Below are 15,306 nucleotides of genomic sequence, written 5' to 3'. Positions count from 1 at the left end.
GTACCCAAGATGGCCCCCAATGAGGCAGAGGGGATGGTCAGAGAGCGGTTTTGGGGGGGATCAGGGAGGTTGGAGGCTAAGGGGGGGATCCTACACCCTAGCATATTTTTAAAAAAAACCCTTTTATTTTAGTACTGGCAGACTTTCTGCCAGTACTTAAGATGGCGGGGACAATTGTGGGGTGGGGGAGGGAAGGGAGCTGTTTGGGAGGGATCAGGGGGTGGGATGTGTCAGGTGGGAGGCTGATCTCTACACTAAAGCTAAAATTAACCCTGCAAGCTCCCTACAAACTCCCTAATTAACCCCTTCACTGCTAGCCATAATACACGTGTGAGGCGCAGCAGCATTTAGCGGCCTTCTAATTACCAGAAAGCAACGCCAAAGTCATATATGTCTGCTATTTCTGAACAAAGGGGATCCCAGACAAGTATTTACAACCATTTGTGCCATAATTGCACAAGCTGTTTGTAAATTATTTCAGTGAGAAACCTAAAATTGTGAAAAATTTAACTTTTTTTTCAATTTGATCGCATTTGGCGGTGAAATGGTGGCATGAAATATACCAAAATGTGCCTAGATCAATACTTGGGGTTGTCTACTATACTACACTAAAGCTAAAATTAACCCTACAAGCTCCCTAAAAGCTCCCTAATTAACCCCTTCACTGCTGGGCATAAAACACTTGTGGTGCGCAGTGGCATTTAGCGGCCTTCTAATTACCAAAAAGCAACGCCAAAGCCATATATGTCTGCTATTTCTGAACAAAGGGGATCCCAGAGAAGAATTTACAACCATTTATGCCATAATTGCACAAGTTGTTTGTAAATAATTTCAGTGAGAAACCAAAAGTTTGTGAAAAAAATTGTGAAAAAGTGAACGATTTTTTGTATTTGATCGCATTTGGCGGTGAAATGGTGGTATGAAATATACCAAAATTGTCCTAGATCAATACTTTGGGATGTCTACTAAAAAAAAATATATACATGTCAAGGGATATTCAGGGATTCCTAAAAGATATTAGTGTTCTAATGTAACTAGCGCTATTTTTGGAAAAAAGTGGTTTTGAAATAGCAAAGTGCTACTTGTATTTATGGCCCTATAACTTGCAAAAAAAGCAAAGAACATGTAAACATTGGGTATTTCTAAACTCAGGACAAAATTTTGAAACTATTTAGCATGGGTGTTTTTTGGTGGTTGTAGATATGTAACAGATTTTGGGGGTCAAAGTTAGAAAAAGTGTGTTTTTTTCAATTTTTCCTCATATTTTATATTTTTTTTTATAGTAAATTATAAGATATGATGAAAATAATGGTATCTTTAGAAAGTCCATTTAGTGGCGAGAAAAACTGTATATAATATGTGTGGGTACAGTAAATGAGTAAGAAGAAAATTACAGCTAAACACAAACACCGCAAAAATGTAAAAATAGCCTTGGTCCCAAACGGACAGAAAATGGAAAAGTGCTGTGGTCATTAAGGGGTTAAAGGGACATGAAACCCAATTTTTTTCTTTCATGATTTAGACAGAGCATACAATTATAAACAACTTTCTAATTTACTTCTATTCTCTATTTTGCTTCATTCTCTTGATATTCTTTGCTAAAAAAGCATATCTAGATATGCTTAGTAGCTGCTGATTGCTAACTGCACATAGATGCCTCCTCTGATTGGTTCACTGTGTGCATCACTATTTCTTCATTAAAGTATATCTAAAGAATGAAGCAAATTAGGTAATAGAAGTAAATTGGAATGTTGTTTAAAATTATATTCTCTACCTTAATCATGAAAGAAAATGTTTGGGTATAGAGTCCCTTTAATAGATAAAAGCCATCATATTAGAATTTATAGCAAGACCCAATTTTTTGTTTCATGATTCAGATAGATCATTTAATTTTAAACAACTTTTCAATGAATTTCTATTATTAAATTTGATTCATTATCTTGGTATCCATTGCAGAAATAGCTAACTGTACACATCAAGTGAGCAAATGACAAGAGGATATATGTGCAGCCACCAATCAGCAGCTAGTCCCCAGTTGTGAATTGCTGCCCCTGAGCTTCACTTTCAACAAAGGATAATAAATAATAATTATAGAAGTAAATTGGAAATTTGTTTAAAATTCTATGTTTTTCTGATTCCCAAAATAGTTTCCAAGTAACTTTAAGAACATGTAGGTCTTTTGCAATACTGTACTAGTATTTGCTGAATAAAAATATGCACATATAAAATATAACTTTAATGTTTATTTAACACAGATATAGGGCATTATGTGGTATTTAACACAGCTCAGTATCATTAAGAATAGCAATTTTAATTGAGAGAGTAGAATTGCATAGCGAGAGAGAAAGATAGAGAGAGTACAAAGGGAGACAGAGAGGGGAAGTACAAGTGGAGAGAGAGGGGAAATACAAGTGGAGAGAGAGGGGGAGTAAAGAGAGAGAGAGAGAAGTACAGAGAGAAAGAGGAGAGTACAAAGGGAGAGAAAGAGAGGGAGTACAAAGGGAGAGAGAGGAAGGGAGCACAAAGGGAGAGAGAGAAAGAGAGAGAGAGAGAGAGAGAGAGAGAGAGGGAGTACATAGGGGGAGAGAGAGGGAGTACACAGGGAGAGAGAGGAAGGGAGTACAAAGGGAGAGAGAAAGAGAGAGAGAGAGAGAGAGAGAGAGAGAGGGAGTACATAGGGGGAGAGAGAGGGAGTACAAAGGGAGAGAGAGTGAGGGAGTATAAAGGGGGGGTACAAAGGGAGAGAGAGGGAGTACAAAAGGAGAGAGAGAGAGAGAGAGAGGGTACAAAGGCAGATAAATAGGGAGTACAAAGGGAAAGAGAGGGAGGGAGCACAAAGGGAGAGAGAGCGAGTACAAAGGGACAGAGAGAGGGAGTACAAAGGAAGAGAGAGGGAGGTAGTACAAAGGAAGAGAGAGGGAGGGAGTACAAAGGTGGAGAGAGAGAGAGAGAGAGAGAGAGACAGTACAAAGGGAGAGAGAGAGGGAGTATGAAAGGAGAGAGAGAGAGGGAGTACAAAGGGAGAGAGAGAGGGAGTACAAAGAGAGAGAGATGGAGTACAAAGAGAGAGAGAGGAAACCTAAGGAAGACTTTAAATATTTTGGTATTTTAAATAAAGTTTATGCTAATATGTACCTTATTCTGATACCTTTACCACCCATTAACATTTTATTAAAGTAGAAGATGGGAGAGATGCACTAGTGCAAATGTCCCATAGGGGGCACTTCCTAAGCAATTCTACCACAATACAGAGAAAACAATAGACAACATACAAAAAACAAAAAAAAATATACAAATCAAAAGTCAAGGGGGCAGAGCTAGCCAGCCTAGGAGATAGCTGCTTTCTGACTGAGCTCCTGAGCCCTATCTAAGTGGGAACGATACAGGCAATAGCCACCTAGCACTTTGAAGTCTCAAAAAGGCAGGGATGTGAGTATTAACAGCCCCTCCAAGATCCGGAGTAGCCAGCTTTAATTTACACAGAGGATCTGTACTCCTCAGACTATCTGCGCTCCACACACAGGCCTGCCCCGCACCGCACTGTGCTGGTGGCCGAGTCTGCTATCATCGGAGCCAAAGACCAGCAGTACTGAGGACAAGTTATAAGGCGATATCGATCGTTGGCCACAGAACCTTCTCCTACCTTGACGCCACAGCAGTATATCACACGGACCGTTCCGCGATAGGCCGCAGCCTGCACTATAGTTGTGTGCGCACTCGAGTTTGCAGCTCCAGCATCATCCGGCGAGATTTAAGGTGAGACCTCTGATGGGTTATAGGGAAGAAATGTGCCTGCTCCTATACACTGAATCACCAATATAAAAGCATATAACAGAGAGGCAGTTAAACTAGCTATCACAGCCTGCAGGCCTCAATATACTCTACCTTTCAGCTAGACAATGCAAACGTTTGTCTGAAGCAGAATGGCGACCATATGCTAACATTTAATCTAAAGCTACTATACACCTACCATTACTAGTACATTTTATTGGCAGTAACCCCTTCAACACTGCTTATTGAAGCCATGCTCTACAGCACAGTCACTAACAAATAATGTGACCGCTGACCAAAATTAAAAATCCTCTGCATAACTTTACAGATACAAAGGTGTTAAAGTGATCTGACACCTCCTGATAACACTCACAATGTCACCAAAGAAGGGCAGTAAATCCTCCAAAAATGCAAAGCTTTTAAAGACTCCTACTCACACAGAAAGCAACTTTTTTTAAGACTTTTGAAGCCAGAGCAGCTAATAATACCAATGAGGAACTGCTGCCTGATCAGGGGTCGATTCAAAGCTTCTCAGACTCTGAAAGTGAGCAAACGCATGACAACATCACTATTCGTACTGCCCTATTTAATTCATTACCTCCAAAAAAGATTTCTCTCTCCTTGTGTCCCAAGTTAAGCAGTGTATCAAAGATGAGATTTCAGATCTCAAGAAAGACATCTCAGAGATAGGTCATAGAGTGGAATCACTTGAAAGCACGCAAGATTTACATGCAGGATGCAACTATCACTGAACTTGAGGACAAAATGGACGATGTGGAAAATCGGAGCAGACGTCATAATATCAGACTGAGGGGTATCCCTGAAGCCATACCACCGGAAGACATAGAACAATACCTACAGGACTTATTCAGTTCCTTAAAAAAAGAGGAGTACCCCTCTACAATTGGCATTGATAGAGCGCACAGAGCCCTGCGACCCAAACCTCTGGCAGGCCAGCCACCAAGGGATGTCATAGCCCGTATCACCAACTTTCAGGCTAAAGAGGAGCTGATGAGATTAGCCAGGGAGCAGCAGCCTATCAGATATGAAAATGCAGAAATACAAATTTATGCAGACTTGTCGCAGAGAACCCTCACAAAACGGAGGAAACTAAAACCACTAACACTACTTTTAAGAAAAGAAAACATTCCATACAGGTGGGGGTTCCCTTTCCACCTGATCATCCTATGAAGGGGCAAACGCCTCATTTGCAAGTCCACTCAGGACATACCATCCGTCTGTAAGGAAATGGACATCTCTCCCCCTCAGGTAGAAGAACCAGCATTACCCCAAGAGGCTGACTCTGGCTTGGGAAAGCCTCAGAGGAAAGAATGGAAGCATATTCCTCAAAATAGACCACAAATAACATCTCTGCCCTCGCCCAAGTTGCCTGAGGAGGTGGGGTAAATACAGCATAGAACTTCCACACCTACTTGTCCACTTCTTGGATTGACATATACCTGAAACACTATAAGAAACAGCCTTTATTCCTACTTAGGCTCTGCTCTTTTGGATGCAGCCTAACCCACTTGCTCCAGGGCCTCCAATGGGGTAATTGTTAGACACCAATATGTCATACATTTCTACTGGTAGTAGATATGACTCACTGTAAGTTAAGAAGTACCCAGTGATGGGATATGATACTTCAAAGGTTAAAAGTTATTTGTTAACAATTGTTGACTTTTATTTCTTGTTCTCACTTAGTTGGGAGAATTTATCCTACAAGATTGTGTTATGTTCTTTAATTGTATTCCAAAAGATGTATTCTTTGTAACATCTGATTTACTTCCTTCACCTATTTCCTTTTCTTTTTCTTTTCTTTCTCTCCTTCTTCTACCCTCTCTAGCTGAACACTTGCCATCATATGTTACCATATCAATAGATAGACTGTGTTGTTCTTCAGCAGCCTTGAAAATATCCACTGACACAAATTTTGACTGATGTGTAGTTCTTCACCACGGAATTTAGCCATTTTCACACAAAACACTAAAGGTCTTAACTGCCCTAATAAAAGGAAAATAGCCATACTAGATTTATACAAAAGAGGAGGGCATATCCTGATGCTACAGGAAACCCACTTTAAAGGGAAAAACATTCCCAAATATTTCTCCCCGCATTATCCCCAACACTTCCACAGTACCAACCCAAACAAAAAAATGAATGGAGTCAGTATCCTAATCCACAAGTCTGTACCATTCACTAAAACGCAAATTAGCATAGATAAGGAAGGCAGATATTTATGTCTAAAGGGCCTCTTATACGGTAAACCAGTAACCCTGGTAAATCTATACACCCCCAACTCACACCAGGATAAGTTCATCACCACAATAACGGATTCTATCCTCAAAGACGCCAAGGGCTCCCTAATAGTATAAGGAGACCTGAATCTTCCATTAGACCCCACAATCGACTGCTCAAACCCTAGTACTAGAGCAAAAATCCCAAACCTCAACTGCATCTGGCAAAAATTCAAGCTTCTTGGGTTACATGACACCTGGAGATATTCTAATCCCCAAAAATCAGGGAGGAATTAGAGGGTTTGGCTGCGGAAATCACTAATTTAGACTTTGAACATAAATCTAATCCTAAAGACAATACGATACTAGAACAACTTACACTTAAAAGAAATAAAATGAACTCAATATTACATATTAAAACTCAAAGACAGCAGCTCTACATACAACAAAACTTCTATAAAGAAGGTAATAAGTCAGGTAGAATGCTAGCTAGAGCCTTGAAGAGACAGCAACAAAAAACCTACATCCATTCCATTAAATCCTCTAATGATAAACATTTAGAAGATACTAAATCTATAGCTAAAGAGTTTAGGGAATTTTATTACAAACTCTATAACCTCTTCCCTCATAGAGATCACGAGACTCACGCACTTCTTTGTAATCAATACTTAGATAAAATACCAATCCCAAAGCTAAATCCAGAGCAATGCAATCTCTTAGAAAGCCAGATAAAGCCATCCGAAATTCAAGAGGCGATAAAACACCTAAAACCTAATAAAGCAGCGGGGCCCGATGCTTCACAGGTCTTTATTACAAAACATTTTCTGCACTTTTGATACCATACCTCACAACCTTATTTAACTCTACCCCAGACATGCTCCCATTCCCAGACACTATGTTACAAGCTAACATCACAGTCTTAGCCAAGCCTGGAAAGTCCCCAACCACCCCAGCGAACTTTAGGCCGATTTCACTGCTGAATGTAGATCTGAAGCTTTATGCAAAAATGTTAGCTACACGCCTTAATTCTATCCTACCTACCATAATACACCAAGACCAGGTTGGGTTTGTCCCTTACAGAGAAGCACGAGACGACACTGTTAAAATCCTCAACCTACTAGACTACACAAAACAATCTTATATTTTTATCCACTGACGCTGAAAAGGCTTTTGACCGACTTGACTGGACATACCTATCTAAGACACTTCCACTTCCCTGACCCCTTTATTCGGAAAATTTTTGCTCTCTATTCCAACCCCGCAGCACAAATAAAAATTAACGGCACTCTCTCGGACCAGATTGAAATCAGAAATGGTTCCAGGCAGGGCTGCCCATTATCCCCACTCCTTTTCATTCTCTCCCTGGAACCATTAGCCATCAAAATTAGGTTAAATAACCAAATCAAAGGGATTGCTATCGCAAACCAAACATACAAATTAGCCATATTCGCAGATGACATACTCCTGACACTGACAGACCCCACCCTTTCCCTACAACAAACCATTACCGAGCTGGCACAATTTGGGACAGTGTCAAATTTCCTAGTGAACATGTCCAAATCGGAATATTTGCCCGTAAATCTTTCAAATAGTTCCCTTAACACTTTAAAATCAATATGCCCCCTTAAACAACAAACTAAATATCTAAAATACCTTGGCATTCATATAACTCCAAACAAATCCGACTTACGTAAGTATAATTATGGTACATTAATTACCGAATTGCAAGCTCTAACCTCCTCCTGGCTCCCAAAAAATATTTCCTGGTTGGGTAGAATTTAGGCTACAAAAATGACTCTCCTCCCAAACATCCTGTACATCCTCAAGACTGTCCCAATCCCAGGCATCCAAAAAGACCTAGTTACCTTGCAAAAGATCATAAACGATTACATCTGGCGGCGAAGACCACCACAAATTCACAAAAACACACTTTTCACGCTTCCCGGAAGAAGGAGGCGTGGGAGTCCCTCATCTTCACTCTTATAAACTCGCTATATCCCTACAAAGAATCTCAGAATGGGCGAACGCAGATAAGTCTACCTACAAAAGCAGGGTACAAATAGAAAGGGAGCTAGCCACCACTTGTCACTTAAACACTTATAGCTGGAACCCTACCTTTTTAAATAGGCATTCCATATCCCCCTCATCCATTACTAACGAGACTTGGTCAGACTGGAGGCTCATATGTAAAAAGGCAAATAAAATATCCTCTAGATACTCCCCCCTCACTCCTATATTGAATAACGTAGAATTTAGTCCAGGCATGTCCCCAGAACATAACATTAGTTCAGATCACACACATTCACTACCCGTATACTTGATATTGGATGACAATGGAAATATAAAAACTAAACCTCAGCTTGACACACTAGGCCTCCCTTTCCTTTCATCCTGGTTTCGCACACATCAAATGAGACACTACATAAGCACACACAAGTATAAGAAAGACCTAGTTCGTCCACTTACGACTTTTAAACAGCTCTGCATATCTACACAAAAACCAAAGGGAATCATTTCCAAATTATACAAACTCACCTTATCAAACACTTTCCCTAACCTTCCTTCATACACTAAAAGGTGGGATAATGAACTCAACACGACCACGTCCACCAAAACTTGGTCTTGTAGATTTAATAACCTCTCTTACTCAGGGCATTCATCACAGGCAAAAGAAACTAAAATCATGATGAGTTGGTACTAAACGCCAGCCAGATTAAAATTTATTTTTAAGAAGTCCCCAAGTTCTTGCTGGAGAGGCTGCCTACAGGAGGGTCATTTGTCTTACATTTGGTGGGAATGCGACTTCATCAAACCATACTGGTCAGACATATTCCAGAACATTAATACAATTCTAGGGACACAAATACCACCTAGCCCAGATGTAATTATGTTAACATCACATGCAAGATAAGGAAACATTTGTTCCACATCCTGCTGAATGCAGCTAATCAACTTTTCCCTAGAAAGTGGAAATCAACACGTACTCCTAGTGTATCAGAATGGAAAGATCTTGTGGAAGAAAATCTGATCTTAGAGAGGCTTTATTATTTTAAACTAGGCCAATTGACTATGTACCATGATATGCTGTTCTTGTGGGAATCCTTCACACACAGTGATAAATGTAAGCAGAATTTTAGATCTAGTCAATAATACCCTTCCCTCTTTCTTAAGCTAGAAAGGCATTTTACAAAAAAAAAAAAAGAAAACATACACTTAGACAACACAGCAACTAATAATTGCAATGTTCTATTTCTTTTTGTCCTTATCTCTTTCTTTCTTTTCTTTTCTCAGTTCTTTTTCATCCCTGCTTCTTCTTTTCTTTTGTTGGTTGGTTATTTTTTGAGTGAACTCAAACTAAGTATCTTTGTTATATCTCTAAGTTTTGGAAGATAACTAATAAGATATTGAGTGCTCATATTTTGGACATTCACCCAGAAATAGTGAAGCTATAAACAAATAGATGTTCTCACCCGATGTCAATTGGGAAGAAATATACAATATCTGTTTCTTTCAGAGACATACAGCTTCCCAAATCTCAGCACGTATGTGAAGGACCTAATAGCCTGAGACATCTGTTTAGAGCCTCATGAACTCCCATTTATGAGATATGTGTATGTGCAATTGTTAATTCCATGGTTAACAGTTTACTTATATGTTATTAATGTTGTAAGATTACTAATTGAATAAAAATAAAATAAATAAAAAAAACAAATCAAAAGTAAAAAAATATCCTACCGCAAATACAGAGCTCTGGGACATCATCAACACCAATAAGCAATGCTCACCTAGCCCCACGAAATATATCGCAAACCTTCCCACGTGGCTGTCATCCTCGCCCCCTTGTCAGGAATTCAACCTTAAACTGACTTGTGTCCTTCCATCTCTAATACCACCTTTACTGTTATGGTCCAACCTACCTACTCGTTATCACCTGTGTTCTATCCTTAGACAGGTGCTTAGTTATTGAACTATCGGAGCATATCGTTTGCTCTTGCTACTCTTAACCCTAAGCTAATTTGGATTACAATTGTTTGTTTCTACGCTTCCCCATTTGGCAACTCGGATTCCATTTCTATCAGCCTGCCTGTCTGAAACAACTCCGGGTAATTTAAACATCAGCTGCTCTGTTTACTTCCCAGCCGGGAATTGACTTTCAGTTTGCTTACTGTTTCTCTGAAGCAGCCGAGTCGTCACTTGTCAAGGAACTGATCCGCTACAGCCTAATTCTCAAACAGCTGTTAACTTGCCACCTATTCTCAATGGAAGTCTTCTGCAGTCCTGTGTTTTATCTGAGGTACAAGGCAACAACTTTGCTGAAGTCAGAGTTCCGGAATTCCCTGCAGCCGTTCAGTCTAACAGCTGTTAGCCTAATACACTGACTCCCTTCTCAGCTCCAGTCTGGAGTTAACATCATTCAGTGAATACTACGCTAGTTGATCTCAGACCAAGCTGAGGTAGAAGGAACTTTCTATATGTTTAAGTGAAGTTTCCTCCGCTATCCATATTCTCTGTTTGCTTGACAAGTATAATCTGATTATAAGGAAACGGTTGAGCCCTTCAGTCCAAGTTGATTTCTTTGCCTATAACAGTATATTCCGTTACTCTCTATAACAGGAAGCTAAATACATCTTGTTTACTGCTCTGAGACTAAAACAGGTCTCTACCTGATTATCTCTCTACATCCAGAAACCTAATAATTCACTGTGAGCTCCTAAGGTTATTTTCCTCATAAGATAATACTCAGCTCCATTGAGACAAATATACAGTTCTGCAGCTGCAGATCCAATATACTGATTTGCATCAGTCTAATCCATAACATAACATAACACCCCTACTCCACATCTATCCTATGCATTGCCAGACTTTCAGCTGCTGAACCACACCAACAAGCAAAGTAAGAATAAACAACTACCAGAGGAGGCTTGATCTATTGCTAAAGGAGGCAAGATTAGGAAAGTGCAACCATGGATTTTACGACCCACACTTGAAGAGAAACTTCACACTCACAGTTGGAACCTATTCAGATCATTTATCCCACGCAATCATCCCTAGCCAAGATGGTATGTGAGCCCATTTAAAAACCCTGTAGATGGCATGGGGTGAGGTGATTATGGGATAAAGACAGATCTAAAAACTTGACCAAATGATTTATTTATAAGTCTCAGAATTGAACAATTCTTACTGTCCCCTAAAACATATCCCTTAACATGAACTAGCCTGGACACTCTAAGCACATGGTTATGTATAGCTATAATGGATATCATTAAATCCTTCTAATATACTCCTCATATCCCAAACATGGAAGCATGATGTTCTTATTAGTGTTTGTATTCTGTTTGAGTTACCTATATGTAGTTATGTTGTTTTTAAATGGTGTAGTTATGCTTTTTAATCAACTGCCCATACAGTAGACCTGTCGGATAAGTTACACTAAGAAGATGATTGGAACTAATATAACAGGGCCAGAGCCTGAGTGTGTCTCTCTTAATACCCTCTCTCCTCTAACTTATTGATTTAATCAAGGCGACGTGCTTCCAGCGGCCGAGGTAGCACGCTTGCTTAATGCTAAAGGAGAGGGTACATAACATATCTTATTTTATCAAATATAGACCAAAAGGAGAGATACGATATACACATACATATATATAGACGTATACCCCACAATCTAGAATGTTAGCACTCAGAATTCCATCATACTTAAGACAGGAATCTATCATATAAGTCTTGTACATATTATTCACTGGGTAATTAAATAAAACTGAATGGGGGAGCTATCATACAACTGATAACATTACTTTCCCTTAGCTTATTATAGGTGTGATAATTATCAGTCATGTTGTGGATTTCAGATCTGATATTGAGTTTTCATATATTATGTTGGATTTTATCTAGAGCGTATATAAGGGGTATCGCCTCTCTCAGTAATCTTTGCAAAGGACCAAGTAATTTCTGGCACAGAATTCTACTTATTACCCATAAGTCTGCTTTTGAAAAACAGCTCCCTGATCCCCTCCATACAGCCCCCTTCAGGAAAATGATCTTATACATGACAGTCTCTTGCTCCCTTCAATCCTTTTAACTTTTAAGACTTAAACGTTATCCTCCTACTGTTTATAATTATCATATTACTGTTAATAGTTCCACAAAATTTAACTTGACCTTATGCATGAGTGATCTTGCATTACAAAGTTTGTTTTAAGATGTGCATATCTCTAATGTCAGCAACCTGTGTTCTGTATTTTTCTATACTGCCTACTATTTCTCTTATCACAGGTTGTATTATAGTTCATGAGGGCCTCAAAGCACTTTAAATTGACGTTATGGCCTCTTTTAGGTTTGAGCCCATACTTATTGAATACATGATTCTGCTATACATATATTCTATAAAATAAAAAACGGAGGTTTATTATTTGGGATCCACAAGTGGTCCCCTCTTGTTCATGGGTGTTTTCTGTAGCTTTGTACCTATTATAGTACGAAGAGGTCCAAAAGTGACTTCAGATATCATTTGGAAGACTTTCAGTGTCATTGGCAAGCATGATGTTTATGAATATTATTTTAACAACACCATATAATGATGTTACGTATAACTTGTTAAGCGAATATTGGATGTATAACTGGAAACAATTAATGTGTACTGATTTTCCTGAAATGCATTGTTTGTGCCATGAACTAAACCTCAATACAAATAATTTAAAAAAAAATGTAAAAAAAGTAAAAAAAAAAAAAAGTAAACAGAGTGCACACAGCATTTCCTGTCAGTGCAAGATTGGAGTGGCCCATATTCCGGGGCATGCTATGTGAGTCACTGACAGCCATGTGCCACTTCCTGTTTGTAGGTCCTGTCACACCTGCTTGGCCACCCACAGAGGCCTTGGTCGCAGTCATGAAAATTGCGACTGCAGTAGTTCCGCCCCTGCCACAAAGGCATAATAAAAGCCAACACAATAACACTATCTAAATTTCAAATACACAGTAGATTTTTCTGAAAAATGTCAACATTTATATTATTATATACCTATTGCGTTCATATTATGTTCTCCTTGAATGGGCTTGTCTTTTCTGTCATTAGTTTTCCTGTAAAGAACCTACTCATTTTGGTCAATTGGGGCCTGATGATCGAAACTTTGGAGAGAAATCACACAATATATTGGGGGGATTTATTGTAGCAATGAATTGTAATCTATGTGTTTCTCCACACCCAGAATCCAGTTTAGCTATTTAAACAGTTCTCAAGCTACAGGCCTCTAGTTATTAAGGTCTGGCGGACCTGATCCGACACTGTGGATCAGGTCCGCCAGACCTTGCTGAATACGGCGAGCAATACGCTCGCCGTATTCAGCATTGCACCAGCAGCTCACAAAAGCTGCTGGTTCAACGCCGCCCCCTGCAGACTCGAGGCAAATAGGCCGCCAGCAGGGGGTGTCAATCAACCCGATTGTACTCGATCGGGTTGATTTCCGGTGATGACTGTCCGCCTGCTAAGAGCAGGCGGACAGGTTATGGAGCAGCGGTCTTTGTGACCGCTGCTTCATAACTGCTGTTTCTGGCGAGTCTGAAGACTCGCCAAAAACAGAGGCCATCAAGCTCCTTACGGAGCTTGATAACTAGAGGCCAAAATGTGCTTTTCTTAAATTATCTGACAAGACCTCTTAGATAATCTCACCAGAATAGAGAGTTTTAGATCATCTCTCCCGTGATAAGGAAAGCTGGATGATTGTACCAAACTTTTGCTCTACTTGTAACAATCCATTCATTGCACTTTATAGTACAAAAGAGGGACATTTTAAGCACTTTGTGTTCTGGATTAAATGAACATGTGGGTATGCATTAAATTGTGAAATGGATAACATTGCCTACAGGATGAGGTAGAAAGAGTTGTTTCTGTGTGTGTAGTTTATTTTACTAATAAAAGTTAAAAGGAACCAACAAAAATGTACCTAACCTGTAACAAATTAAACACTTTATCTGCCTTGGCCAATCCATAACTAGAATGTTATTAGTTCAAGTGACCTATTGCAATGTATATAAATTATTAAACTATTCCTTTATGTAGATCAGCCATCAATATAATTTATCTCTGTAGCTTTTTATATTAAACCTGCTTGAAGAAGTTCACAAGGAAACCAAGCATTGGTACAGTTCCTCATACAGTCCCCAGAAGTCAGCAGGAAGAGAGTCCACCACCAGCTAGGACACACAGCACCAGGAGCTATAACATATGGGCTCCTAGTTGCTGCAGTTAGATTCAAGCAGGATATGTGCTTATGGATTTTACCCCTTGGTTGTGGTAAAGGATTACAATGCATTATGTTATATGATTACCTGTACATTCAGAACTGTTGGTTTTCAATGTTATTGAGTTCAAATAGTTGCTGTTCACAATGTCCTTCCATTGGATTGTATTAATGTTGCATATTTTTTTATTTCCACTGATATAAACTCCTCCTTTAAGAATTTCTGTGAGGAAAAAATAAATAAAATTAGATTAACATCCAGACTGCTACCTGAAATCAGCGCTGCAATTGTCTTTAGAGACACAAATTTAATTAAAAAAAGATTTTGCAAAAAAGCAAATGTTTTCATTCCCCTAGTAATCACTAAAACATGATAGCTCGCTATATACTTTATAGTGCCAGATCCTTAGGATAACATAAATATTGGAGACAATTATTTCACTTGAGATGTTTATAAATTTCTATCCAATCAGGGACAATATTTAGTGAATAAGGAGTGTCATAAAATAATTTTCATTAATATTCTAAAGTTGCCATCTGACAACTATAAATGTCAATACATTTACAGACATGCCATTCTCAGTTGAATGTAAGCGTAAAATTAAGGGGTTGATCGCGGTCTATTGTTTGATAATTATCTGCATATTCATGGTTGATGATGAGAGTTTTTTGCATTCACAATAAGCCTTTTTTCCATTGTTTACAAGCAACACAATGTTGATATGATCACAATGAGACTTTTTGCATTCTTTATCATTTTATTGAGAAATGGCACCATTATTAACATGAGACAGTCCTATTGAATGTAACCACAATCCAAAATAACAATACTTATTAACATATTTAGAGGTCTACTTTTCACTTATCAAATTCAACAGCTATAAGGATTTGATAAACTCTGGACAACAGGCTTACCCTTAAATCCGACTAGCCCAAAAAAAAAAAAAAAATCACATCAATCCATTGTCAGAAATAAAATTTAGTCCTTATGAAATAAATATTACACTCCATACTTCACATTATCTATCTTTTTATCTATCTATCTCAATATATAAACATAT

At 38.8% G+C, this 15,306-nt stretch overlaps 1 protein-coding gene across 1 annotated transcript in view; it reads right to left on the bottom strand.

Annotated features, from left to right (window-relative positions):
• The window catches only part of LOC128660624 (epidermal growth factor receptor), a 411,537-nt gene that overhangs the window by 277,917 nt on the left and 118,314 nt on the right, over positions 1-15,306 (bottom strand). The window contains exon 4 of the mRNA XM_053714555.1: positions 14,334-14,468. Within this exon, the coding sequence (XP_053570530.1) occupies positions 14,334-14,468 (135 nt within the window). The remainder of the gene's footprint in view (positions 1-14,333; positions 14,469-15,306) is intronic.

The sequence above is a fragment of the Bombina bombina genome, chromosome 5 (genome assembly GCF_027579735.1).
Source record: "Bombina bombina isolate aBomBom1 chromosome 5, aBomBom1.pri, whole genome shotgun sequence".
Lineage (NCBI taxonomy): Eukaryota > Metazoa > Chordata > Amphibia > Anura > Bombinatoridae > Bombina > Bombina bombina.
Note: the sequence above shows the minus strand (reverse complement) of the source record. Positions and strands in the feature narration are given on the sequence as shown.